Source organism: Malassezia sympodialis, genomic scaffold (genome assembly GCF_000349305.1).
Source record: "Malassezia sympodialis ATCC 42132 genomic scaffold, msy_sf_14, whole genome shotgun sequence".
Taxonomy (NCBI): domain Eukaryota; kingdom Fungi; phylum Basidiomycota; class Malasseziomycetes; order Malasseziales; family Malasseziaceae; genus Malassezia; species Malassezia sympodialis.
Window position 1 is genome coordinate 50,992 of NW_017387812.1, and position 27,099 is coordinate 78,090.

Consider the following 27,099-nt stretch of genomic DNA (forward strand, 5'->3'; position numbering starts at 1 on the left):
TCTCAGCGATCGACCCTCGGCCCCCCGATGGAGTTGGTCACGTGGCTTGTAAGGGGCAAGGATCCCTGCCGTCCTATCGCATCCTCTGCGTCATCGGTGGACGGTAGACGGCGCATTATGGTCGTTCTAGAATACGATGCGTCCGCCGGTGCGCGTCCAAAGGAGCTTCCTACGTTCTCTAGCGCGCCTTTTTTCTTCGACCGCACAAAGCTCAACAGTGATGGCACTTCAGACCTCAACCCAGGCTCTCTTTTAGCCGATGCCAGGTCCGTGCAGTCACACTTTCACGCGCAAGTCTCGTACTATTTCCCCGTGGGTGTCTCTGACTATGTACGTAAATTCACACTGACAACAGCACTACGGAGAACACCACCCCATGAAGCCTGCGCGCTTGGCCTTGACGAATCGACTTGTGCATGGATATGGACTCCATGAGTACATGAAAGTGTATTCACCCCGGTGGGCAACGCGAGAGGAACTAGAAGCATTTCATGACAGTGATTATGTGGATTTCCTCAGTAAAACGACACCAACGACGCCCCTTTCTGCCGCGTTCACGCGGTTCAACTTTGCGGACGATTGTCCAGTGTTTGATGGCATGTACGATTTCTGTCGTGCCTACGCAGGTGCCACACTCTCCGCAGCTCGTCGATTGGCCGCAGGTGCTACAGATATTTGCATCAATTGGACAGGAGGATTGCATCATGCCAAAAAGTTCGAGGCGAGTGGATTTTGTTATATTAATGACATTGTACTGGGCATACTTGAACTGCTGCGCACGTTCCCGCGTGTGTTGTACATTGACATTGATATTCACCATGGAGATGGCGTCCAGGAAGCCTTTTATACGTCGAACCGTGTCATGACGGTATCATTCCACAAATATGGCAATGATTTTTTCCCATGCACCGGTGATATTACAGAAACGGGCGTGGGCCTTGGCAAGCACTTTTGCCTGAATGTACCGTTGCAAGATGGCATCGACGACGGCGCCTATGTGGCACTCTTTAAAAGTGTCATTGAACCATGCGTGTACACGTTTCGACCTGGAGCCATTGTGCTGCAATGCGGCGCCGACTCTCTCGGCCTGGACCGCCTGGGCTGCTTCAACCTAAGCATTTCAGCCCATGGAGAATGCGTGGCCTTCACAAAAGCTTTTGGCCTGCCTCTCCTTGTTCTGGGTGGGGGTGGCTACACGATCCGCAACGTCGCACGTTGCTGGACATACGAAACCTCTGTTTTAACTGGAACCCAAATCCCCGATGATCTCCCACATACCCCCTACGATGCGTTCTTTGCGCCCACTCACCGTCTGCATGAACCGCTCCTTGCCCGCGTCGAGAATCAGAATACGCGTTCCAGCCTAGAGAAAACGCGTATTCAGATTCTAGAGCATCTTAGATACCTGCATGGGGCACCGAGCGTGCAGATGGAGGAACTGCCACCTGATCTCGCGGGTGGCTGGGTGGACGAACCAGTCAAGAACGACACGAAGGAACGCGACGACCCGTAGTCTATGTATTATAGCCAATGGCAATTGGTCGGATGTATTCTAAGTCGGGGGACACAGCACTCGAACCCGAGGCACGTACATACGAGGAACGCCCCATGCATCTCCATCGGTTCCTACGTGCGGGAATTTTGTGGTATGCTGATTAAATTTTGCAATCAATTGCATCAGTGCACCGACGCCGCAGCAAAAATGCCTTACGTGAATAAAGCCAGTCTATTAAGTTGAGGACTACACATCTGCGCCCTTACGACATCCTTCACCCACCATGAAGGCCACGGCTGTCATCCTTGCCCTGATTTTCGGTGGTGTTTCAGCCCATCTGTTGCAGAATGATTCTCACCATCGTCAATTTACACGTCGCAAGCTTCCCGCTGGTGAGGCAGCTTATGAGTCTATGACGGACCCCTCCCAAGAATGCAAATACTACGAGGCCCCCGAGATTTCACAAATGAACAAGAATAACCTGCTTCCCAAGGTTGACAAAATTGCCAACATTGTTGATGGTGACAAGGAAGCGAACTCAGTCTGGAGTGACATTCAGTCATCGGGTATTATTCCTGGCGACGTTAAAGTGAAGGCAGACTCGTCGAACGGTCAGCACATGGGAGCTTCTTCTAAACAGTCTAATTACAAAGACTCCGAGGATCCAGACTGCTGGTGGACTGATTCTGGTTGCACAAAGCCCAAGCACAAAAATATCCCCCAAGATATTGACACTTGCCCCGAGCCGAATACCTACGGTTTGACTTTCGACGATGGGCCTAACTGCACCCATAATGCCTTTTACGACTACCTAAAAGAGAAGAAGCTCAAGGCTACTATGTTCTACATCGGCTCGAACGTGGCTACCTTGCCCTACCAGGCCCAACGTGCTATCACCGATGGACACGATGTCTGTGTTCATACTTGGTCCCATCGCTACATGACAACTCTCTCGAATGAGCAAGTCTTTGCTGAGCTGTTCTACACGATCCGCGTAATCAAGGCTGTTCTGGGCGTGACGCCTACGTGCTGGCGCCCTCCGTTTGGCGATGTGGATGACCGCGTGCGTGCAATCGCAGCAGGTCTGGGACTTACCACGATTATTTGGAATCAGGACTCGAATGACTGGGATATTCAGCCATACGGCTCCTCGTCTCCCAGTACGATTTCGTCCAACTATGACAAAATTATCAAGAAGGGCGGTCAAGAAAGTGTTATTGTATTGTCACACGAATTGTACAATGAAACCATGCAGATGTTCATCAACAAGCAACCTGAGATTTCACAGGCTTTTAAGAATACCGTGCCTATTTCAGCGTGTTACAATATTACGAAGCCCTATCTTGAGACGGGTATTACATATCCCAACTTTAACGACTTTATTGCCGGCAATGCCAACTATCAGGGCCTCCCCGACGGAAACTCGATCAAGATTGATCCAAATGTGAAACTCAACTTGAGCCCTGTCTCGAAGCAGTCCAATGGCTTTGCGAATCCAGGAAGTTCTAGCGGCTCTTCTGGATCGTCAGGAAATCAATCTAACTCTGCCGACGATACAAGCGGCACTAGTGGTGGCGGTGGCGGCGTTTCAGGCTCTGGTTCGAGTTCTAATCAGCCTGGCCCGACTTCGGGTGATTCCTCCAACGACAACCGCAATGCGGCTGTATCGACAATGGTAAGCATTTTTAGTGTTTGCATTCCGACGCTTGTCGCTTTTGTTTCGTGTCTCTAAAGTGTATAGATTTTTATATTAAATATGTTTTTAAAAGTTTCCATCCCTTGTATTTTCCGCAATGCGATGCTTATATGACGCCTACAATAGTATATTAGTTTGTAGGATTTGTTTCAAGACTGTTCTTGGTTGCTCATCACGAGGGTTATAAACGTCCGTGGTTGATATAGCAGTTATAATCCAGAGTCAAATGGACCAAAAAAAGGTCCTGCGCGGAGTCGAACCGCGGCTTAAGGAATTCACGACTCCTGTCAAGAATCAGAAACCTTCGGACTAACCGTTATCCTACAGGACCGATTTTACGACACTTCCGATCGTAAAATGCATTATATTGGGTTTATCTTATGCAATAGAGCACAGCCACTACGCTTATTATGCTAACATCTACAAATCGTGCATTAACACGTGGTGACCCGAAGCTCGTGCAGGAACAAGTAGATATAGACGTGTGCCACACAGCCGCCTAAACAGCAACCACCATATCATGCAATTGACTGCTAAGTTGTTGATTGCTGCCTTGTCGGCTACGTATGCGTCTGCCGCTCTTCACGGCAATGCTGAGCGCACTCACTTCCGTCTCTCGCGTCGTGAAGCTACCAGTGCTGCCGATGCGGCGAAGATGTCCGACCCGACTCAGGAATGCGCCAAGTACGGTGATCAAGCTGTGACCCAAATGATGGGTAAGACCCTTCCTAAGGACAACAACCCTGCTACCATTCTGCAAGGCGATGATCAAGCTAACCAGGTTTGGCAAGATATTCAAAATTCTGGGATCATCCCAAGCAACGTGAAGGTGAAGCCGGCGGACAACTCTGGTGGTCCGAACATGGGTGTTAAGAACACTGACTATGACGCTTCATCGGACCCTGATTGCTGGTGGACTGCTAGCAAGTGTGTAAAACCCAAGGCTAAGAACATTCCCACTGATTTGAGCACTTGTCCTGAGCCAAGCACGTGGGGTCTGAGCTTTGATGATGGTCCTAACTGCTCTCACAACGCTTTCTACGACTTCCTTGAATCTAAGAAGCTGAAGGCTACCATGTTCTTCATCGGTATTAATGTTGCCAACTGGCCTTACCAGGCCCAGCGTGCTCTTACGGATGGTCATGAGGTTTGTGTTCATACCTGGTCCCACCATTATATGACCACCTTCGAGAACGAGCAGGTTTTTGCTGAACTGTTTTACACTCTGCGTGCTATCAAGACTGTTCTGGGTGTGACGCCCACTTGCTGGCGCCCTCCGTTCGGTGATGTCGATGACCGTGTGCGTGCTATTGCTGCTGGTCTTGGTCTCCGCACGATTTTGTGGCAAGAAGACACTCAAGACTGGGATGTTGTGAACGTGGGTCAACAGAAGGTTGAACAAAACTACCAGAGCATTATCGACAAGGGGGGCAACGAGAGCCCGATTGTCTTGACGCATGAGCTTACGAACCAAACCATGCAGACGTTCGTTGATGAATATCCTAAGATTGAGCAGAAGTACAAGAACGTTGTGCCTATCACTGCTTGCCAGAATGTCTCGAACCCTTACGCTGAGGACATCAAGTATCCTGGCTTTTCGGACTTTGTTGACGGCAAGCGTGCTACGGGTTTGCCTGACATTAACTCTATCAAGGCGACTGCAAACCCTAAGTTCGATGTCGTTCCGTTGGCTAAGCAGAAGCAAGGCTTCGCTAACCCCGGTCAAGGCTCCGGCTCCGGCTCCGGCTCCGGCTCGTCTAACAGTGACTTGAGCGGTAGTGGCTCAAACGACAAGAATGCAGCTGGAATAGTTGCTTCACCCGCCAAGGCAATGATCACTGCAGTGCTGGCTGCTGCTGCGGTTGGCGCCGTTGTCCTTCTTTAAGGTGGATGTAAATGAGTTTTGTCGATTGCGCGTTTCAGTTTTTACCGCGAATAAACCGAATTTCGCTTTTCATCTTCGTAGAATATTGACTCTGGATGTCCCTTTTTTGTAGAGAAAAGATCATCGGACAGCTGCGAATGAGGTGGTGTGATTTTGTGAGATCGTTTTTAAAAAAAAAAAGAGCAGCTCAATATCAATTTTGGGGAGAGCGGGCGAAGAGAAAAAAGGTCCTGCGCGGAGTCGAACCGCGGCTTAAGGAATTCACGACTTCTATCAAGAATCAGAAACCTTCGGACTAACCGTTATCCTACAGGACCTTCGTTGGCAACTTTTGACCAACGAACATATAAATCGTGACTGACAAATATGGATTTGTGTTGATATCTTCTATATATTTACGGTCAAGCTTGTCGTACCACCCCGTATGCAGAATCGTTGAATATGAATGAACAAACCAAGTACATGCGTCCAAGTATTATGGAGGTATATAATAGGATCTCTGAGGATGAGGCTCGCGCTCGCGCAAAAGAGGAATCAGAGCGCGATGTCTGTGCAGAAAGGTGGCTTTCGGGACAAAGATCTATTAAAGAATCGCGCCGTAAGTCGACGCCAGAGCTTGAGATTGATGAAAGCCGTCATAGTTTGGGGTCAACGCACAATGTCTCTTTAAAAGAAAGCGATATGGATTCTATATCTATTTCGGCGGATGGCGAAAATGCCAGCAACTCGGACTCATCTTCATATACCCGATCCAAGGCCCAAAGCTCTGTCACAGCATATCCAATGGAATCATCTCTTTATCCTTTGAAGAATAATATACCTAGAGGTTCACCGGCGCGTACGAAACCACTTTTGTCGGCATGGGGACCTCTCTTGGATTTGGATCCTCTTTCTTCAAATGGAATCACTATCGAATGGAAATCACAGGATGACCCTCCTGAAACTGAAAAGGCACAGGAGTATACGATTGAAGAGGACGATCTATGGAAAATGATTCGCCTTTTGAAGGAAGTTTTGAAGGAGCCGTCGCGAGAATCGGCCCCGCCAGACGAAACATTGCAACAGATGCTCCAGGCTATCGACGCCACGCAACAGCCAAATGGTGCAGGAAAGTCTGAATCGGCTACAAATGCACTCGCTACAGAGTTAAGACTCGAGAAAATTAGCATGGATGATGCTGAATATGCGCATCAACTGGATAAGATTCGAGAACGACTTGGCTCGCTTGTTACACGTCTGCATGAGAACGAACCGACGCCAACAGACTTTGATGTGAATTCTATGGCATCACGACGATTCATGATTAAAGGGCTCTTCACAAGGTCCATGCTAGTGACCGTGTTTGGTATGCTTTTGGGTTTGATTCTGCTGTCGATCGTCGCTTTACACTGGCTCCGATTCCGAGCTTTTTATTTGTTCGAGTTTACATACCATGATCCTTTGTATCAGGATTTTTACCCTATGCCCTCCAATGTTGAAGCATTTCTGTCGCCCTTGGTATCCTACAATGTTCCATTTGCGGTATCAAACCATGGTATGGCAACAAGTATGTCCTAAAATTCATGTGGACCAAAATGCACACCGACCAGATCCATTTCCTGTCGCGATACGCGCTGGGAGGATGGGATGCATAGCTGTCACGGCTGGCACGGCTGTAATCCAATCAGGATCGTATAACCGAACCATACAACGGCCGTCTTTCCCATAAATCTCCGTGTGCCGCGACATGCTCCCCATGGAGAAGTGTGGCTCAAGAGAGGGATTTCGGTTCCAGCAGGCCCGGAAAAGAGTCACCCATTTGCCAGTTTGGTTGTTGTGATGAAATGTATGCGTTTCGCCAAGACTTTCTTGGGGGCGCGACTTGGTTTTTAGCCAATGATCCAGTGTATTGGACGGAGGGCCCTCTTTCACAGCAGGTTGAGACATGCGACAGAGTGTCTTGTCATGTAGATCCCAAACAGAAACTGTATCATCGTAGCATACACTGGCTGTACATGAGTAACTTGCACGTACCCAAATAGTCTCCTTTTGGACTGAAGCTCACCGACGTGCACGCCATCTCTCGCTTCATGGAACCAAGCTGCGAAGAAGCATATAATGTATTCAATTCCTCAAAATCGTCATCCGATAGCCTGTTCATCGGTATGGAGACCTCCCTGGATCGTCCAAACATACGGGTATCAAACAAGCGAACAGACCGATCATTGGATGCTGTCGCAATGCAGTGCGGAACAGAAGGGTTGACGGACAAACCACCGACCTTCTTATCGCTGACTTGCCATCGATGATATTCGGAGGAGGCAGACCGAACATCGATATGGATCAGTCCGCCCATGTGATCAGCAAGCCATAGACTTCTTCCATCGAGATGACAAGATCCAGGCGTCTCCATCTCAGAGGCACTAGATGAAGAGCACAAAATATCGAATTCTCCAAGTTGGACTGTAGAGGGTGCACGCCATACTTCCATGCTAATATGTTTGCTCAGCGAAAAAACGCGCAATGTTGAATCGTATGAGCTGGTATAGACCCTTTCTGGTGAAATGGGGTCCATTCGTAAACACCCAATAGCAGCTCCATGCATCTGCAGGGAGAATGCGTTGCCCGTGAGAATATCGCCTTCTTGGCTTTGGCTCTCCTCCGGTTCAGCAGTTGCATCCCACACACCAAGATTTCCCGCCTGATCACCGGTGAAAACAAGGTCTTTTTCGAGCGTAGGGTGGTAGATCATGCTGTAGATTCGCTTTTGCGCCACGCGAGTATAGCTTCGAAGTCGCATGGTTCTGAGCAAGTTTTCAAGCTCAGTCTTTGGGGTCTGTAATGTTACATCGTCTTCAAATTTGATATTGAGTGACTCTTTGAGTTTTCTCTTCTCATCCTCGTCTAGCGTATCGGCGGCGAGCTCTTCCAAGCTAAGATCACCATGACGCACAGTGTGCGATGAATCCTTGGGAGAGCCAGAGTTCGACGAGACAGCTTGGCTTATCTCGTTCTCTGTATCCAATTTTATTCCCTTAAGCCGTGCACTAGAACGTTGCGGTAGTGCTTGTTTGGACAGATCTTCCGTGAGACTTCGCTTGCGGCGTGCGCGCTCAGCATGGGCTGTAGGTCGTTTCGGTGCACTGGTACCCAAAAAAGAGCTCCCACCCTGGTCAATTCCAAGTTCTTTTAACAGTCTTTCATTTTCTTCAATATTCTTGCGTCTTTCGCTTTCACTGGGATGTTAAGAGGCCGGTGGATCGACAAACGTACTAATCCATATTACCAATGGGGCGCGTCGCGCGAAGACATGGGTGGAGGGTTTCAGACAGAAGGCTTCCAAGACCGGTTCGTGGCCCCCGACACGTAAAGTCAAAAGGTACTCGGTACTAAGACATACAACTTCATGGGATGATATCTCTAGTCAAGGGTGGGTATCTAAAGCTGGCTAGGACCATGAGTAGAAATATATCTATTTTTAGAAGGCAAGAGAGATCGCCATTCGTAACCAAAGGGGACCGTGTCTAGGCAGAGGGTTCCGTAGGGCAAAGAGGAAAGACAAAGTCATTTGATGGCACCGGGTGCGAATTCTTGTGGCTCCTGCTCAGAGAGAGAATACAATAAGGATCGCACGCGGCTGCATCCAAACGACGATGACCAGAGCAACAAGAGTGACCGGTGCGCCGCAATGAGCGACCGCGCGTAGGTTCGTCGCAAGATCCGCTGCTCTGTTTTTCTGTTGCAATGGAGTGGATCAATTGGTTGCTGTTTTGGCATTCACCAGAAGAGCAAATATCAGAATTTTTGGGATTATATTCCTGCTGGCGAGGAGAGGGGTCAGCATTATGACTGTTTTGGTCCGGTGCACTTTGCATTTGCATAGACGCCGGTTTCAGATGGTTAGAAAACAAGTCCACGGAGCAGTCATTGGGTGTATTCGAAAACTGTGAGCGTGACTTGCTTAAGAGCGGAGGGGAGTGTCGCTCGGAGGGGGGATCACTGCCGAAACGCCGGAGAGTCGCGGGTATATTAGACTTGCTCCGACCTTTTGGATTCGCATAAAGAACAGAGGACGGGATATTGGTTGAGCAAGGCATTCGTGTGAACTGAATGGGCGACTGAGCCGAGCGCGTGGACACCACGGAGTGAGGCGCTAGAGTAGGTGATGACAATTGCGGGCCCTTCGAAGATGTGAATGATCCCGACTTGAATTTGTGCATTCGAGTTCCTATACTTCGACTTGTAGCGAAAGGACTTGCACCAACCACGGAAGGCGGAAGAGTCAGGTCATCGTTATCAGACACTTCCTCATTTTCTTCACTCACATCTAGCCCAACTTGCCAAGGAGAAGGTGATGTAAGTTCGGATTCAGATTTCTCAGAACCAATTGAGTCACTTGAATGCGACGGTGATCGATGCAATCCACCACATTCGCGCCGTTCCGGGCTGGACCCGAATGACCTTGAACTCTGATGGGAATCCGAGACCGGGTGTTTAGAAAATAGCGGAAGACCCGCAGTGGCTGCCGTGAGGTGTGGGGAGAGTGTCATGGGGTAGCGTAGCTGAGACAACGCCTTGCTAAGCTCCTCAATTTTAGGTTCGTTCGCTGGCATTGATACTGCAGTTTCTGAGTCTTGCTCCCGGCATTTTTCCGAACAATAGAGCTTCCCATGAGGCGCAAGAGCACCGCAGCGTGTACAGATGTCATCAGCAATCCAAGAAGATTGGTCTGTATCGCTGCCTTCAACCGGTTTGGAGATGGACGGAGGCCTTCCGCGAATGCGCGTTCTGGAGGCACGCCGAACACGAGGCCCTGTGCTCATACTTCTGGTAGTACCGTCGAATCAATTCAACAAGCTGAGATGAGAGACCTTGCTCACGAAGTTTCGTGTACGAAGGTAGGCGGGTAGAAAGGAGTTGGTCTTAGGGTTATACGAGATAGCAGGATAGCCCAAGAGCTGCAAGAGGGTCGTTGTTGGAAGAGAACCTCGAATCTTCACGGACCGCAGAATCAACTAGGCCCGCAATTCGCCCTCGAGCGAGAAAATGATATCGATGTACGTGATGCGGTTACAATTCCACGTCAAACCGGCCTGGCAATGACGACATTCGAGTCAGGCCAAATTTTGCAGCATGGGCCTCGTGAAAACAAGGTTTTGCCTGTGTGTGGGCGCACGTTGCCTGATTCTTGCAGAATCCGACGCGCCTCTTCGAGAGAACGCATAGTGATGGGATATGATTGGCTCGGGATATTTTTCCCGTGGGTCTCGGAAATAAGAATACCTATCGGCATCTGCGGTAAAGGCCTGGCACAGATCGACAGCTATTTCCCGAAGAAAATACGGGGGCCCTGCACTGCAGCATCCAGGGAATTTCGTAATTTACATTTAGCGTGCATATCGACAGGGCGGTGCATAATTGAAAGACAACAATGTATGTAGCCCAGCACGAAATGTGAAAGAACGACGACTTGTCAAATCATAGAACATAAGCTGATCAGCATTTGCTATTTTATACATGTTCCGTCAGCTACTGAAAGTGGATCCGCTGGTAGCCTTGCAGGCGTTCCCGAATTTGCTGCTGCCGCTCCTTCGCAGAGACATAGCGCGTGCCATTCGGGAGCACCTCATGCAGTTTGTCGAACTTGACAACTTGTGTGTTAACTTTAATATCTTTTACAGTGCCATCCGACGGGGGAAGACCCTGCCACCGTAGCATGAAAGTACCTTGCGGCATGCCAGCAATGCTAATCCAGTTGTAGACGTTGGGGTCCTTCGCAGAAAGAACGAATGTGTATGTCCCGTTGTTGTTGGGAGCAGACTGAACACTGTTGAAGCTGACAATGTTGTGCTCTGGATCATTCGTCACCATGCCCATCGTATAAACAGGAACAACCCAGTAGCTAGACTTTCCACCATTAATAGTGATGACGTAGGCTTCATCGTCCTGAATCTTGTAGTGCCCGAACGACTGGGCTTGTGATGTAAGAGTACCAAGTGACTGGGACTGAGAAGGATCCTTGAGTACGTTCACTGGGACAGACAAGGTCTTGAGGTCAAGAGCACCGAAGCCGTAAAAGAACGTCGACTGCTTTAGGTCGTTTTTGGCATCATTGATGATAGAGCGGTTGGTGCGGGGGAACCACGGCTTGGGGTTGCCTTGCACTTCCACCTCAAGCTCGTCAGGCGTCTCCTTGTTCCAGTCACCCAGGTTGTTACGGATGAAGATTTGCTTGGCGGTCCAGTCAGACTTGAGATGGTTTTCCTTGATATCCTCCGAGCTAATGGTGATCTCGTAAGTACCATCCGCGTTCACTTTAAGATCCTTTTTCGAAATGGTGCTGATGGTATTCTGGGAGTTCACGTTGCTAATGAGCGAGAAGCTAGTATCTGTCGTACCATTGCCGAACCGACGACCCTTCAGCTTATACTTATACTTGCCGTCAATAGGGACGGTCCGGTATATACTGTCAGGGTTATCATAAGAGTATCGACTTCCTGGCACAGAGAGGCCGAACCAGTTATGACGACGAGGGGCGGTGTCGGTCCAGTACACCTTCGGGTGGGTGGGATCACCATTAGCAGCCTTTTGAACCGAGCTGAAGACAAGCTCCTCAATAGCCAAATGGAGATCCTTCATTACAGCATCGGTGATGTCCACATGGTACTTCTTCAGAGATTTGAGATATTGGTTCAATGCTTCCTTCTTAAGCGGCTCAAACCCAGGGTCCCTACTCAGTTCAATAGAGAGAGCATCAAGCTCACTTTGATCTGTAGTAGCAAGGGGATTGCGGGCTTGCACAAGGCTGACGCCTGCAAGAAGAGCAAGAGCGAAAATCCTCATCGATGATGGATATCAGGGCAAGTTGGAGACCGCCGGTGGTCTTTTATCTTTTATATTGCATTTCCTTCCGAGTTCTGCCTCAAGAAAGCAAGCATCGTCATATCCATCGGTCAGATCTCTTTTCGACGACGGCTAGCAAATGCACGAATTCATGTAATGGAGGTACATGATTGGATGAATTATCTACGCGGAGAAATACCTTGTCACGACAACTTGCGCAATGGCTTGCGCGATTGTATGCAATGTTGTGCTCTTTCGATAACGTCAGGTAAAACACCCGGCAGGTCTAGGATAGCACGGCTAGACGGATTTCTCTACCTTCTTGTGTGATTGGGCATATTGATAGAGGAAGTCAGCAGCTAGGCCAAGAAATATTATCAGTCCCACCGTTCGATTACTGCAGAACTTGGCCCAGCAATCAGCACGATTGTTCAAATCGACGGTACGGATTTGCCAGAGTACATGGCATACCGTTGTAAGCCATGAGGCAGCGAAAAACGGGTGACCTGTCTCAAGTGATAGCATAGCCCATTCCTTGAAAGAGAGAGTGCGGCCATCCACTGCCATAAAGGAGGGGAAAATTGGCGACTGAACGTTAACTGCGTAAACGAGTAGGGCTAGCCAGATGGCGGAAAGGGCGACCAGTGCAGGCTTAGTTCCCTTGTCGCCAAACAGGATGGCGGTAGACCCGACTCCCGTAGCCCGGTCATCGACCTTATCCTGATGAGCATAAATAGTGTCGTATGCAACGCCCCATGTCACGGTGCTGGCATACAGCGGCAAGACAGCAGGCCAGTAGCACGCTCCGGCCACAGCGGCCCAGCCAAGCATGGAGCCCCAGGTGAATGCAAGTCCCATCCCAATTTGAGGGACGTTTGTGATCCGCTTCATAAGAGGATACAAGAAGACGGGGCCGAGTGCCATGGTGCCAAGAACGATGCTATACATGTTGAGGTTGAGAAGAATAGCCAAGCCGCATGCCAGCTGGAGACCCAGGAACATGGTTGCTTGCTTGTATGATACGGTTCCAGAAGCAATGGGACGAGACTTTGTACGCTCAACCTTGGCATCGATTTTTGCATCCCACATGTCATTGATGGTACACCCAGCCCCGCGCATGATGACGGAGCCAATTGCAAATAGACCTAGGTTTGTGAACCACACGGAGAGCGGTGCATGCGTGAAATGGGAAGCCATGGTGATAGACCATGCTAGATATATGAGAATCATATCAACATACCACAAGGCCAGAAAAGTAGCTGCGATCCAATGGGGCGGTCAAGACGCATGAGTTCTACGTATGGGCGGAATGAAAATGGTTTTTTCGGTGCAGGTGCTTCTTGGGCCTGTTTATCAATGCCTTTCGAGGCGATAGCCGCGCAGCGTGAGACGGTGAAAAATCGATGTCCAGGTCCAATAAGTCGAGACTGTTCCAAGGAGCGCCATCCCTGCCCAGCGGGTGACGGGGGCGTAAATCGAGGAGGATTGGATCTAGTTGCAAGCAGGCGCCTGCATACGGGGACACTTTGGCTGCTGAACAACCGCGCACCTAAAGTCCAACTCATGGATGTGGAAAATGCGACTTAGGGAAAATAAGCCATTTGATCTATAGGCACTTTTCGTTACTCATCATTTTGGACATCATATATACAAACACCGGAGCATAAGAATTCATGAGGGCGATCATATTTTTTTCTTTTTCGTGTCGGTAGACCAAGTATGCAAAGCAGAGGTACCAGACCCAGCTTGCTAACTGGACGCCACCACAAGCTGTAAACCTGTGCCCGACGGGGGAGGAATGTGGATAGGATTTGCAGCCCTCCTATTCTTATCGCCATCAACGATTGTCTCCGGTAAAGATTCTTCCAAAGACAAGGAATCAAAGATTTGATCAAACCAGACATCCTCCAAGTGCTCCTCACTTGTTTCTTCTGCCAAAGGCTGCGGCGACGACGACAAATGCTGGACGGACCGCGACCTGCGAATTGGCGCAGTGCGTTCCATGCGACCCTTTGATGATTCCTCTTGAGGGCCATTAGTGGTAAAATCGCCAGTGATACGACGAAGGGACGTGGACGGCTTGAGAGCCATGTCTTGCGCGTCCACCGCACCCACGAATGCGTTCCGCTTCAAAACGAAACGACGAAGAGAATCGCCACCATGAGCGTTTGGATATCCTGCTGGCGATCTCCGGATGGACTGTACGAGCACGTCTCGCACAGAGCCCGGAAGATGTTTGGGGAACAACGACATTGTATGAGTAAGGGACTGGGAAGATGATGGGGCCAGATAGTTTAAATAGCTGTGATACAAGCAAGAGGGGAGTGGCGCTGTTTGCCTATGACGAAATGGTACCCGCAAATGTCGTGGATGTGGGCGTGGTTTGTTGGGTCAGGGCGACGGATCCACGTCACGACAAGTGGCAACACAACCCCCAGGTACTTAACAAAGTGTTGGCCGAATTTTCGCGAATCACGAGCGGGGTCCATGTCCACATCGGGGGCATCTGCCACTCAAATGGGCATGAGTCACCTGATGCAATGCGCACGCCACACATTGGCACAGCAGATCAGATCATCATCTACAAATCACCATGGACGAGAAACTAGGGTATGTCATGGCCGCATCGGGGTATCTCGTTTCGTATCAGATTACGGCACTCGCCCAGCACGCAGAGCTGCATCGCGCTCTTCATTGACGAGGTTGCCCACCACCTTGAAGCCCTTCGGGGCTTTGCGAGCCAGGCGTCCCGCGTCAACGACTTCGCCATCCTGGTTGACCCAGATAAGCTCAGGCTGAGCCTGACTGGCGGTCCCAGGTAGCTCAAGCTGACGCACGTTTTCCACATGCACCAGCTCCTTGATGGCGAGGACCATGCCTGCGATGGTCGGGGACTGCTGGTGGTAGACACTCTGAAGACGCTTGCGCAGTCCTAGGGCCTCCACAATGCGCCCTGTCCGCTTAGGCAGGCCAATGGCCGAGCGCCGAAGAGTAATGCGATAGTGAGTCGTGGGCGAGGCCGCCGTGCTCATCGCACGACGCAGGGCCGACGCCGCCGTCTGACCTGGCACCCAAGTAGCAAGGGTTCTCAACATTGTGTGCTACACGTTAGTCCATGCCCAGGACACGTCGCCATAAGACTCCCGCATCTGTCGCCTGAGCTGACAAAGGTCAGGAACCACTCTTTCGGCCTTGCAACCCTGGAGAAAGTCATGCGTCTCGACCGGGCCCGTGGAGCACACTGGCATGACAGGTCTGGCCTGCGCGTCATTGTGATTCGCTGGGCGCAACCTGCCCCTCTCGATCCATGGACTCGACACAGAACGTGGAATCCAAGGAGAAAGACCAGCGTGCCGACAAGCCCAGGAAACACACGTCACCCCAAGGCACTGACGACGGCTCTTCCTAAGCTCTTATGGTTGCATGTGAAACACGCTCATCCCGCTGGGGACCATGGCGACGTGGACAAAAGCGTACCTTATACTGTACAAAAAGGCCAAGACCTGCTATGTTAGTCATGCTCAGCGAGCCAAAGTCCCCCTCAGACTTCCAAGGAAGGTCTGAGACCCTCATCGGACCAGAGCCGGCTACGATCCGCACCCGATCAAGCGACCCCATGACTACTAGCCTACTCTCCCAGAAGGGAGGGTTCGATGTAGACTCTCACAAGGAGGAGTCATGTAGCGGGTCTCTCGAGAGGGAGAGCCAATGCCCCAAACATGTTGCGAGGGCCCTAGAGTGGAAACTGCGAATTTTGGCTGGATACCAGGTGTATCATCGTCGGGGGACCATCATGTTGGCGGAGGTACACACCTTTTACTACCTGGCAGTTAGCGTCCGTTCAAACAGAGAAAAGAGGGGGAAGGATCAGAGACTACGGTGCTGGCATGCACCAAGACACGAAAGCCTGTAGCAAACAGGCGTCCTTGTACTCTCGGCATGGTCGTGTAGGCCGGGGAAAGGAATATAGCTCATCACATGGGGAAAAGGGGGAGGGGCAACATACCTATGGTTGAGCGGATGCACAAGCTGCGCCAGCGAACAGGGGCCTTTATAAGTTTGCGGAAAAAGACTTTTCTGCTGCTTCGGCCGAAGGGACAGCTATGGCCGTCCGGGCGCGGCTCTGTACCGTAGGCCGCGTCCAGGCTGTGGCTACATTGCTGCGGTTGTGGTGGATGCGAGACTGCCATGGATGAGCATTCGCCTGTGATTGACCTGACAGGTGATTCGCCACCACTACGTCCTAGAACTCGGGCGTTTCACCCAAGCGCGCCGCATGCCAACACGGATGCCTGGTCAAGGCGTCATGCAGAAACTGGCGCTGACGACGACGTCTCCATCTTGGGCGTGCACTTTAGCTCGTCCCGGTCTGAGCGAGCACAACGCCGGCGTATGCCGGTGCGCGGCTCGTCAGTGTCAGTGTTACAGGACTCTTCGCCACTACATATCCACGATGGCATCGGGCTAGGCCCTTATACCCAGCGCCGCTCGCGCCCCAGCTCGGTCCTGGCTTCTGCTTCGAATCGCCATGACCTCCTAGAGCGACTGGAAATGCTCGCGTCCAGATATGTCGAACGCTCCCACACGGGCGGTCTATCACACCAAACGCTCCTGCGGCCACATGCTCCGGCGCATGCGCACCCAATTCCCTACCCCAACCAGTCGATACCCACACGCTTCGATCCTGCGTGGACACATCCATACCCCGCCGTGCCACCGTTCGCGCAGAGTCTCGAGGAGCCGGCCGTCGATGTGGAGGCGTATGCTGCCGGGCACCACGATGCGGTCGTGCCGCTGCCGAACAAGACGCCGATCTGTGCCATGTGCCGACGGGCCCTTGTTCTGAACGGGTCTGGGGACCAGCGCATATGGGCGCTGCCATGCGGTCATGTGCTGGATGGACGCTGTGTGACCCAGCTCAGCCATGCCAAGCCTGATGGGCCGCATGCGTTCTTGTGCCCTGTGGCGCACTGCAAGCAGCGCTGCCACCCCGAGTCGGGCCATGCCCACTCCTGCATAGAAGTGTACATATAGCATACCTCGACCGGCGGCGGTGAGCCGCGGCTTTTCCTCCACTTATGCGCCTCCCAGTGGCGGCGTCGCGGCACTTCTGCCTCGGCAGCCAGACGCGTGGACTCGCCTCGGTGGCCTCGCGGCGGCTAATTCTGGGCATCGAAAGGTGCGTAGTGCCTGCTTACGCAGCTCATGTGACGACTCGTGCGCGTCCGTGGTGTGCTCCGACCGCACGATTCTATCGTCGGTCGTCCTGCGCCAGGACCACCAGGATACCCAAGGCATTCACCCACTGCATGCAGCGCAGGCACACCACAGGCACGTGCCCGTGGCAATACGTCAGGCGCTGGACGAAGCAGCTGTACGCCTCGACGATATCGATGGCATTGCCGTAACGCAGGGGCCCGGCATGCCCGGTTGCCTCTCTGTCGGCATGGCTGCCGCCAAGGCCCTTGCCAGCGTGCACAGCAAACCGTTGGTGTACGTGCACCATATGCACGGTATGTGTACTATCTCTCACAACAGCACATGCACTCACGCCATTACTCACAGAACCGACGCCGCCCACGTTCCCTTTTCTTACGCTGCTGGTCTCGGGCGGCCATACAATGCTGGTCCTGGCCCACACCCTGTATCGGTTCCAAGTGCTGGCCAACACGCTGGATGACTCGATTGGGTACGCATACCGCCCTGACACTAGAAATTCGTTTGATAAGCTGGCGCGTGAGCTTGAGCTCGGCTGGCAGTGTGCCTCGGGCGCCCTCGTCGAGCAGCTGGCGGCTACGCATCCGCGTGGCGCTCCCCTCCCCCCCCTCCCGCACATCATGCTGGGCCAGCCCTCGTTTTCCTTGTACGTCTGCTTCTCTTACGCAGCTCGGGTCTTCGCTCGGCCTCGACGCGGCTTATTCAGGCCGCCGGTGGCGCGTCGCACTTGACGACTAGCGCCAAGGCAGCGCTGGCGCAGGCCTTCCAGGAAGCTGCATTTGCTCCCCTCGAAGATAAGGTCGTACGCGCGCTTTCGATTGATCCTCGGCTGCGCGGCTGGCGCTTGGCCGACTCCAGTCCCGTGCCGCCCACTGCCATCCACAGCGTCGTGTGCAGCGGCGGCGTCGCATCCAATGCGTACCTGCGTGAGCGGCTACGACACGCGCTGGACATAGGCGGCCGTCCCGATGTGGCTCTGCACTTCCCCCCGGTCTCTTTGTGTGTGGACAATGCAGCGATGATCGCATGGGCGGGTCATTTGTACTGGGACGACCGCACAAGTGACTTGACACCTCATGTCGTCGGCAAGTGGCCCTTGGACGAGCGACGCCGGCGTACATCCGAGTCCCATGCAAAGTAGTGGCATCGGTACGGCCGGTCAGCAGCACTTGCGTGCCGCGAGGTCTCCGCATACCCGGGGCCCACGGGCCGCGCACATAGCCAAAACTTACGCCCCTGATTAATACCGGGCTTATGCACGATATACGACTTGGCTGGCTCTTGATGGCCCGTACATAGCGGTGCTGGATGTGGCGTAAAGAGACTCGCCCACTGCTCGACCGCCTCATTGCGCTGGGGGCGCGTGTGCGAGATGTCCGGCGTCGGTTCCGCTACGACGGGCACCTCGGTGGGTATCGGCTCTGGCGGCTTGGCTGGCTGCTGCAGAAACGGCGCAAGTGTGAGCTGCGCTTGTCGGGTTCTAGCGCGCGCTGGTGCCGGCTTACTCGCCTTTTGAATGCGTTTCGCTGGGGCCGCAGCATGTTCACGCGTCTCTTGCCGTGCGCGCTGCGCGCTAAATAGGGCGTCGAGGCGCGGCTGCTTTCGAGGACAAAACTCGTCATAATGCGACGCAGCGAGACTAGGCGGATCTGCTGCGTGACAGAGCCTCTCGACCAGCGAGAGTGGACCGTGTACCGACGACTCGATCGTGTCGAATAGGTCAAGCACGACGGGACAATGATCCGACCCAAAAATATGCGGCTGAATATCGGCAGCCTTTACCCAGGGCCGCAGGCCCGGCGTGATAAGGGTATAGTCCAAGCGTGTACCGTAGTTGGCAGGGCGCGCATCGACTAGCGTGTTCCAGCACGTATACATGCACTCGCGCTCCGGATGGAGCTCCCGTGTAATGTCGATAAGCGGCCCCTGGGGAGCGAGCCAGCGCTGGAGCCACTGGCGTGCGGGATGCGACATAAACTCGGCCTCTGTCAGCGAGCCGCCCTCGCAGTGATCGCGAGGATGTGCCACGGCATTCAGGTCACCGACGACTGCATAAGTGAGCGCCACGTACCGACGACCTCACGGCCCTGCGTCTGTAGCTGGCGCACGCGTTCTTCGAGGGCAGCATGGAAGGCCATTCTGGTGTCAGACGCCGCACGTACTTGTAGGGCATGCGCTGTGGCCCCGTCTCATTGGGCGCATACACATTGATCAGAACAAACAGGTCGCAGTCGACTATGACACAACGCCCCTCAGCGTCCAGGGCTTTTAGCAGCGCCGCATCCACCGACGCAGGCAACTCGCAAATAGGCGGTCCGATGGCGCGGCCAGTGTGTCCCGTGATCCCAACCTCAGCGGCGACAGGCACACATACCGACTTTCGAATGTACGTAGCTGTGCCCGCATAGCCTTTGGATGGGTGCAAGTCGTAGTAAGCATCAAACTGGTCCATCACACACAGATCCTGCGTCAGCTGCTTCCGGGTCATCTTGACCTCCTGGATGCACAGCATGTCGGCGTGGAGCTCCTCTACACACGCCTCCCAGTTGCGCAGCTGGAACCACGGCTGATACCCCTTTAATGTCCGCAATCCATTCACATTCCAGCACACGAGACGCATCTCAAGAGCGCCTCGGCTACCTGGGCGAGCGGCGCCGCACGGCCTCCACACGCCGCCCAAGTCTATTTACCAGCGCGAGCCGCCGACGCTCACATTGTTCGCGCCCGAGGCGCGAGGACCGCCGCCAAAGCGGCGGAAGCCACCGCCGCCTCCGCGACGACCGCCACGGAAGCCGCGGCCACCGCCGCGGCCACCGCCCGAATAGCGCACCATTTCGTCCAGCTCGGGTGGAATCTCCTGGTTGGCCTCGCGCAGAATGCCCACGAGTTCGCGCGCGGACTTGGAGTTCTCCGAGGTAAAGAACGTGATTGCCGTGCCCTTGCGACCAGCACGGCCCGTACGACCGATTTGATGAATGTAGTCCTCGGTATTGGTCGGGAAGTCGTAGTTGATCACTAGAGGTCAGTCGCGCATGCGTACCATAGCTGATATCCTTGACATCTGATCAGTTAGCTCTGTCCGCTGATCTACAGCCAGTAGCGCAGGTGCCATTAGGCACAGAAGAAAAGCACACGTCTCGACCAGCGTCAAGTCCACACATGCCGTTGGTCTCATAAACACATTGGAATCAGCAGCAAGAAACTAGGAGACATCATACTACACAAGCGGCTACTCTGCGCAAAAGTACGCGCAGGACCGCAGGTATTCAATGTCTCGCGAGCTACACCCGCTTTCCTCCTGCTGGCACCCATTCTGACACCACACATCAATGCATTTCCTCGACAGACTGACATTCACGTAATCCTCTTTCCATGCTGCCATTTACCTCGCCACTGACTGCGTCATGAAATACGTACCAAGACCACGAGAGGCAACAGCCGTCGCCACCATAATCGGGCTGCGACCCGACTTGAATTCCTTCAGCACCCAGTCACGCTCGCCTTGCTCCTTGTCACCATGAATGGCCAAACCAGGCCAGCCGTCCTCGCGCAAAAATTTGGTAAGCTCGTCCGCAATACGCTTGGTGCCCGTGAAAATAATCACCTTGCCGTTTTCCTGGCTGATATGCTCCAGATGCTTGATGAGGCGGCCGCGCTTCTCAAAGTCGGTGCACACCTCAATAACCTGCTTCACATTGTGGTTCGCGGCCAACTCGGTCGATCCAATATTGACCTGCACAAAGTTGTTCAAGAAGTCTGCAGCCAGACGCTGCACCTCCTTCGGCCACGTAGCCGAAAACATCAACGTTTGGCGATCAGGGCGAATTTGTTCCACAATCTTACGGATCTGGGGCTCGAAACCCATGTCCAGCATACGATCAGCCTCATCCATGACCAAATACGTCACGCGACGGAGGTTCGTCTTGCCAATCTCCAACATGTCGATCAGACGACCCGGCGTCGCAATAACAATCTCCGCCCCGCGCTGAAGATCGCGGATCTGCGGTCCCTTAGGCACACCACCATACACTGCCGCAGTGCGGACGCGGCACGCCGAGCCGAAGCGGTTGCACTCATTTTGGATCTGCACAGCCAACTCACGCGTCGGCGCCAAAATCAAGGCCACAGGTCCATCGCCATACTTCAGCGGTGGCTGCGCCTTAATATGCACAAAGCTAGGCAGCGCAAAGCCGATCGTCTTACCTGAGCCCGTCTCGGCAATCGCTACCAAGTCGCGACCACTCAGAGCAATCGGCCACGCCTGGGACTGAATCGCCGACGGCTCTTGGAAGCCCATCTTGCTGATCTCACGCAAGATCATTTCAGGGAAACCAGCCTCTTCGAATGTCTTGACAGGCTTGGGAACATCTGAACCACGCAGAGTCATCTCCTTTGACTTGCGGAACTCATTAATCTCTTCGTCCGGTCGTGCCGACACAGCAGGGTCCTCCTTGTAAAAGTTTTTCTCGAAGGGAACTAACTCAGCTTGGTCCCAGTTGATAGTGGATAGGCCAGCGCCGAGACCGCCACTACTGCCGCCACGCGAGCCACCGCTGCCGCCGTAGCCGCCACCGTAGCCACCGCCATAGCCGCCTCCGTAGCCGCCGCCGTAGCCACCGCTGTAGCCACCACCGTAACCGCCACCGTAGCCACCACCGTAGCCGCCACCGTAGCCACCACCGTAGCCACCACCATAGCCGTTACCGTAACCACCGCTAGAACCACCGTACGACATTGCAATCAAGCCGATTGGTCGTCGATGTCAACGCAAGATCGCCTACGAAAACTTTTTCTGCCCTCTCCTATCCACACGTGATCAATCTCTTATTGGACAAATGCGTGCTGCAACGCGTCAAGCGGGGTGATGCGCTTCGCAGGATCCAGCTCAAGCATCCGCTGCAGCAAGTCGATCAGCTGCTGTGTTTGGCGCAGTTCGTCCGGGCGAATACGCTTTGAGGTATCTCCAGGTAGTAGCTTAGCCCGCAAGTCTTCCGTAGGTTGAGTAGTATTTACACGCTTGGCCAGCTCTTCGCCTGTCGAAGTGTCCACTTCTCGGCTAATGAATGTGTTGTTGTCTTCAAAATGCTGCAGTGAAAATTGGCATTTCTTCAACTGTTTTGCCGCGAATTTACCCCGAAGCTGCTGCATCAATAATAACATATGGTTGTTTGTTTTGCCAGGGAACAGGATTTTTCCTGTGGCCAGCTCGTAAATGGTACACCCCATCGACCACATATCAATCTCACACCCATAGGGCTGCCCGAGAACTTGTGTCAGTCATTTTCACATACTGATTTCGGGTGCCCGGTAAAATCGGCTCACCAAGTACGGTGTAATCTCCATTTCCGTTGTCCGCGAAGCAGAGCCCAAATCGGCCAGTTTGGCCACCGTTTTGGCCTCATTGACCAAAATATTGTCGGGCTTGATATCTGCGTGGATGATGTTTTCCTTTCGAAGTAAAACTAGGGCCATAAACATTTGCTTCGCATACGTTTTGACAGCCTGCATATGCAAACCAACGTCCTTGCCAAAGCGCTTTACAATTTCTCGCAGATTCAAGCTGAGTGATTCAAACACCATACATAAATGTCCGCGATGCTCAAAATGGTTTTCTAAGCGAACGACAAACATCTTATCTTCAGGATCTGCTTCGGCCAAGAGCTTCAATATTCCAATTTCCTTCATGCCCGCTTTAAACATGGTTTCTTGCCGTCGCGCAATCTTGATAGCCACATTTCTACCGTTCTGTTTTAAATCCTTGGCTCGCACAACAGTGGCAAAAATACCCCGTCCCAGAATAGAATACACCTGGTACCGTTGATCCAATTTTTCACCCAAAATCACGCGGTAATATCCGTCCGGATCATCCCAGTTATCATGCAAACCGACCCCACTGACAGGTGCGTGCCTTTCAAGTGTGGACTTATCAGGCCCCGTCACATCTGTTTCGCGCCCTTCGGTCAGGGTAGAGTCGGGCACCTTCCATGCACTGTCATTGTCTAAAGCAAACATATCTTCAATATCGTCCGGCTCTATCTCCGCTTCAAGGTGACGCTTTTCTTTCATAGTATCCACCTTTGTTTCTTTTGCCGGCTCTGGACTAGTCGCACTCCTCGCCGGTGATGAATACTCAACAGGGTGCTGGGCCAGTTTTTCTCGTCTCCGCTTTCTCTGCTCTTCTAACCGTTTTTCTTCCACGTCATCCTGATAAAGCAAATCAGTGTAAACAAGATCATCATCTTCATCTGCTCTTCGTTTCACAGATTCTCTGCTGCGCATGATCGCGCTCGAGGTCACTTTGGTATCGTCGAACGCGTTGATGCATTCTCTGACACGTGATCGGATGTGGAGACAGCATGCGGGGGTATCGTTACACACAAGCCGTCATACGCTGCCACCGCTCGGGCCTCCTCATTCCATCTTGTGTATGCAGGACAATTATTTCGCCAAAAGCAGGTCACTTGCCTTTCAATTTCTTGCATAACGTATAGTCTCTGCTTCGACTCTTCAATATGACTGTTTGTAACAAGCTGATCTGTACTGACTAGAGGGTCATGAGATTGCACTAATGGGGCTGGCAGCCTTGCGGAAAAGTGATTTAAAATTACGCGCTTAGTTTCAATCAAGGCTGAAAATTCACCGACAATTTGAGGAATAGAATGTCCTCGGGATAGGGCTCGGGTTTTTGCTTCGTCTGGACGTAACAGGGCATTTTGTAACAATTTAGCGCGATCTTCAGACACTTCTCGAGCCAACTCCATGTCCTTTTCGCTCATAGAAGCGTAAGTGCATTCGTGCACCATAATGTCGGCGTTGCGGGCCAACGTTACCATTCCTTTCTGAGTCAAGCCACCAGAAGCATCACTCGTATCTCCCAAAATACAAAGCTTGCGGCCTGGTCGATCCAAAGGAGGAGGAACAAGAACATTCCCATCCGGAAGATGAAGATTTTCCCGTTTTTTTAATAGAATGGGAATCAAACTGCGAGGGTTCTTCACTCCTTGTTGCTCAAACAAAGCTTGTGTATTGGAATCCAAAATGGCCATTTCGCGCGGAGTGAGTGACCTTGAAGCACTTTTCGCCTCTTCTAAGACATACCCGACAGTTGGACACCTGTGTGTGATAGGGGCAGCGCTCACAGTAAAGTCTCCCACCTGAATAACTTTTTCCCAGGTACCTGTATTTCGATCCATCACAATATTTCTTCCTGGCAATTCATTTTCATGGGGTGGCATAATGGGTAGAGTGCGCATTTGCCCAATGACATTTTCAGGTAAAAATTCGTCTGTCTCGGTATACCTTATGTTGGGACTTGAATCTGCCGGCTTATGCGGATAAGCGGGCTGCGAAGGGAACAGCAACTCATGCACGACAAAATAGCTGCTCAGAGTTGCATAAGAGATAGTCAAATTTGCCCGAAGAAATGCACGAAGTCCTAATGGTCCAACGATGGTGAGTCTTGGACTTGGTGATTTGTGCTCAGGTGCGCTCAGTCCCATCATGGAGAATATCATTGGAGTTAAACCCATGATGTCATTGTGTTAAACTCATCCATACTTACGATCAGGATGCAGATGCGTGATCAAAATTGTGTGAATTTGAGAAAGCTTTGTTTCCGAATGCACATCAGCACGAAAAAGCTGCCTTTGCGTCCCTTCTCCACAGTCACTGCGGTCAGAGCAGGTACGTCACATACACCATGATCGCTTCATTGTTAATCTTAACAAGCAGACTTTGGATTTAATACAGATTCACATACCTTGAATAGTTCCTTGTTGGAACAGGCGTTGTACAAGTGCCCAGAAATTTGATCTGTACGCGAGGCGGGGCCATGATAGTCAACGAGTCAGACCTCCACCTCTCATTACCGTCACTTCTATGGGTTATATTTGATAGCCTCTACTGTATGGCCAACTTGGCTTGTTGGAGTGCTTCCATAGCTTCCTTGTAAGCCGGAGTCTCCTGAGAGCTCTTGTTCACTCCTTGCTTCCTGTCAGTCATCGTGGACACTCACAATAAAAGTGTCCAAATCAGCAACTACGCTTGTCAGTCGACTACGCGTGTCTGGGACCATTTGTTCGCAATCACGAAGAATTTCTTTCTAGCACATGTTACTCACACTTCTTACATACCTGTTTTTTGATATCGTATTCATCCGCTCCTTCAGCCACAAGCTGCTGTACTTTCGAGGATTGGTCTTCTGCTTCTTTCCCGTATAAATCCAACTCCTTGGACAATCTTTCAATAAGTAGACCTAACTCACCTTCGAAGCGACCCTAGCTTGATAGAAAGCTGCTGCGTTTCCTTCTGCGCTTCTGTCATCGCACGGATCAACTAATGAATTGATCATGACCGCGTCACCGCATGTACAATCACATGACCTATGCCCCTTCTCGTGGGGTTGCAGCGAACGTACAGAAGCACATGGAACGAGGCTGTACCTCCACCTCCGCTGACGCGAGGCTGCAGCGGCAAATTGCAGGCAACTAGCTTTGGGCAACTGTGGCGTCCGCATCTTTATCTTGCTTCTTTGTCGTCTCCAAGGGAGCCATCTCTGATCCCTTTTTTTCGTATAACATATGGTCATAATGGAGTCTATGGATTCTTCACATAGTGCTGGGACCACCTCAGGGGCTGTTCCTCACGATATCGAACCATCCTTTAATTCATTTGTACGTATCAATCTCTAATTCAATGCAGCGCTGCGGCTCCTTTTCCAGAGACATAGCCGACATGACCTCCGGCTCGCCGCTATCTGAGTTCGATCAGAGTCGCCTCTCGTCTAATGGCTCACCTCTCATCCATGGATCTGATACCACACCATCTCCGCCACTGGACAACCTGTCCCTGGATAAGGACGACAGTGGACAGTCGGGAAAGTTGTTGGACGTGGAATTTTACAATGAAATTCATACTAACGACGTGAACTCATTGTTATATGTTCCCTCGTTTCAAGACACCACTTCATATAATCCCCTGTTTCCCATGAATGGTGTTACTCCTTTCATTCAAGACAAGAAGAGCCTTCAAGAATGTGAGCAGGAGAATAGTTTGCTGAAATCCATTGACCCGCAATGCATTTCAATTCATAACGAAGAACCGACTTTGGAAACTGTGCAGGCTTCGCCACCCGAGATGATGTCTATAAAAACGGAGCCCACTTTGGAGACCGCTGATTCGGACCAGAATAATACCACATTCACTGCTTTCACACCTATGCGCTTAGATGAAGATACCTCATTTTCTATCAAACCGCTTTCTTCTTTACAAAGTCGGGACAAGACCCCTTTCGACAATAATGATCTTCGTCCTTCTCTGGATGAGTACAACAAACTCTCAAGCAAGGAAAAACGGCAACTTCGAAACAAGATATCTGCACGGAACTTTAGAAACCGGAGAAAGGAGTATATCGGTCTCCTCGAGGATCAACTGACGGAACGCGATTCTCTCATTAAGAGTCTCCAGGAACAAGTTGCTAATCTTCGTCTTGAGAATACGCAGCTTCAGGAAGAGCTCCGCACACAAAAATCCAAGACGGCATCTACAATGGATGTTTCTAAGATTCTAAGTGCGCTCCAGCGCAACACTCAAAATGCCGAAACTCTAGACTCCGCCAACTCTCGCGCCAATCCTCGTGGCTCACCACGATCGCAGGCTTTGACCATTCCTAACACCCGGAAAGATGTGGCAGTGCCTCCCCGCCCTGGGTCACCCTCATCTTCATTCTGGGGTGGTGTTGGAAATATGTCAACTTTGACTGCTGCTGTGGCGTAACGACCTCGTCATGACTTTTCTTCCGTAGATCAATATATCATTATGGTTCATCTTGTACGTCTCGGTCAATCACGTGCTACACAAGCACACCTTGTGACCTACCTACGATGGGGTCGAATATGCCCGATCGTGAGCCAAGGGGCCCCTCTAGCAATGGTTCATCGAGCTTCTCGACCCCTGTAGCTCAAGGAAGATTTCAACGTCGCAGTG

At 51.9% G+C, this 27,099-nt stretch overlaps 9 protein-coding genes and 2 pseudogenes across 11 annotated transcripts; 3 read left to right on the plus strand and 8 right to left on the minus strand.

The window, feature by feature from the left end:
* Positions 1 to 117: 117 nt before the first annotated feature.
* MSY001_2788 (uncharacterized protein) lies at positions 118 to 1,513 on the plus strand (the record flags this gene model as incomplete). Its single annotated transcript, XM_018884656.1, has 2 exons — positions 118 to 330; positions 356 to 1,513. The coding sequence occupies 2 exons, from the start codon at positions 118 to 120 to the stop codon at positions 1,511 to 1,513; spliced, it is 1,371 nt and encodes a 456-aa protein (XP_018741294.1).
* Positions 1,514 to 1,778: 265 nt separating this feature from the next.
* On the plus strand, positions 1,779 to 5,076 carry CDA1.1 (Chitin deacetylase-like protein, predicted to be GPI anchored. Possible fusion of two CDA genes; the record flags this gene model as incomplete). Its single annotated transcript, XM_018884657.1, has 2 exons — positions 1,779 to 3,080; positions 3,730 to 5,076. The coding sequence occupies 2 exons, from the start codon at positions 1,779 to 1,781 to the stop codon at positions 5,074 to 5,076; spliced, it is 2,649 nt and encodes an 882-aa protein (XP_018741295.1).
* A 1,560-nt stretch (positions 5,077 to 6,636) lies between these two features.
* MSY001_2790 (uncharacterized protein) lies at positions 6,637 to 8,336 on the minus strand (the record flags this gene model as incomplete). Its single annotated transcript, XM_018884658.1, has 3 exons — positions 6,637 to 7,098; positions 7,121 to 8,291; positions 8,329 to 8,336. 3 exons carry the CDS (start codon positions 8,334 to 8,336, stop codon positions 6,637 to 6,639), a joined length of 1,641 nt encoding a protein of 546 aa, XP_018741296.1.
* Positions 8,337 to 10,584: 2,248 nt separating this feature from the next.
* On the minus strand, positions 10,585 to 11,694 carry MSY001_2791 (uncharacterized protein; the record flags this gene model as incomplete). Its single annotated transcript, XM_018884659.1, has 1 exon — positions 10,585 to 11,694. One exon carries the CDS (start codon positions 11,692 to 11,694, stop codon positions 10,585 to 10,587), a length of 1,110 nt encoding a protein of 369 aa, XP_018741297.1.
* Positions 11,695 to 14,549: 2,855 nt separating this feature from the next.
* MSY001_2792 (uncharacterized protein) lies at positions 14,550 to 14,930 on the minus strand (the record flags this gene model as incomplete). Its single annotated transcript, XM_018884660.1, has 1 exon — positions 14,550 to 14,930. One exon carries the CDS (start codon positions 14,928 to 14,930, stop codon positions 14,550 to 14,552), a length of 381 nt encoding a protein of 126 aa, XP_018741298.1.
* Positions 14,931 to 17,519: 2,589 nt separating this feature from the next.
* Positions 17,520 to 18,199, plus strand: MSY001_2793 (annotated as a pseudogene). The gene is made up of 2 exons: positions 17,520 to 17,761; positions 17,785 to 18,199. Coding segments are annotated over exons 1-2 (657 nt in total).
* Positions 18,200 to 18,231: 32 nt separating this feature from the next.
* On the minus strand, positions 18,232 to 19,253 carry MSY001_2794 (annotated as a pseudogene). The gene is made up of 2 exons: positions 19,187 to 19,253; positions 18,232 to 19,163 (listed from the first exon to the last, which is right to left on the minus strand). Coding segments are annotated over exons 1-2 (999 nt in total).
* Positions 19,254 to 19,260: 7 nt separating this feature from the next.
* MSY001_2795 (uncharacterized protein) lies at positions 19,261 to 19,735 on the minus strand (the record flags this gene model as incomplete). The annotated part of the gene is made up of 2 exons (XM_018884661.1): positions 19,261 to 19,276; positions 19,320 to 19,735. The coding sequence occupies 2 exons, from the start codon at positions 19,733 to 19,735 to the stop codon at positions 19,261 to 19,263; spliced, it is 432 nt and encodes a 143-aa protein (XP_018741299.1).
* A 66-nt stretch (positions 19,736 to 19,801) lies between these two features.
* Positions 19,802 to 21,850, minus strand: MSY001_2796 (uncharacterized protein; the record flags this gene model as incomplete). The annotated part of the gene is made up of 2 exons (XM_018884662.1): positions 19,802 to 20,130; positions 20,533 to 21,850. The coding sequence occupies 2 exons, from the start codon at positions 21,848 to 21,850 to the stop codon at positions 19,802 to 19,804; spliced, it is 1,647 nt and encodes a 548-aa protein (XP_018741300.1).
* An 89-nt stretch (positions 21,851 to 21,939) lies between these two features.
* MSY001_2797 (uncharacterized protein) lies at positions 21,940 to 23,127 on the minus strand (the record flags this gene model as incomplete). Its single annotated transcript, XM_018884663.1, has 3 exons — positions 21,940 to 22,200; positions 22,438 to 22,577; positions 22,698 to 23,127. The coding sequence occupies 3 exons, from the start codon at positions 23,125 to 23,127 to the stop codon at positions 21,940 to 21,942; spliced, it is 831 nt and encodes a 276-aa protein (XP_018741301.1).
* Positions 23,128 to 25,108: 1,981 nt separating this feature from the next.
* On the minus strand, positions 25,109 to 25,352 carry MSY001_2798 (uncharacterized protein; the record flags this gene model as incomplete). The annotated part of the gene is made up of 2 exons (XM_018884666.1): positions 25,109 to 25,216; positions 25,248 to 25,352. The coding sequence occupies 2 exons, from the start codon at positions 25,350 to 25,352 to the stop codon at positions 25,109 to 25,111; spliced, it is 213 nt and encodes a 70-aa protein (XP_018741302.1).
* Between the last annotated feature and the right edge of the window lie 1,747 nt (positions 25,353 to 27,099).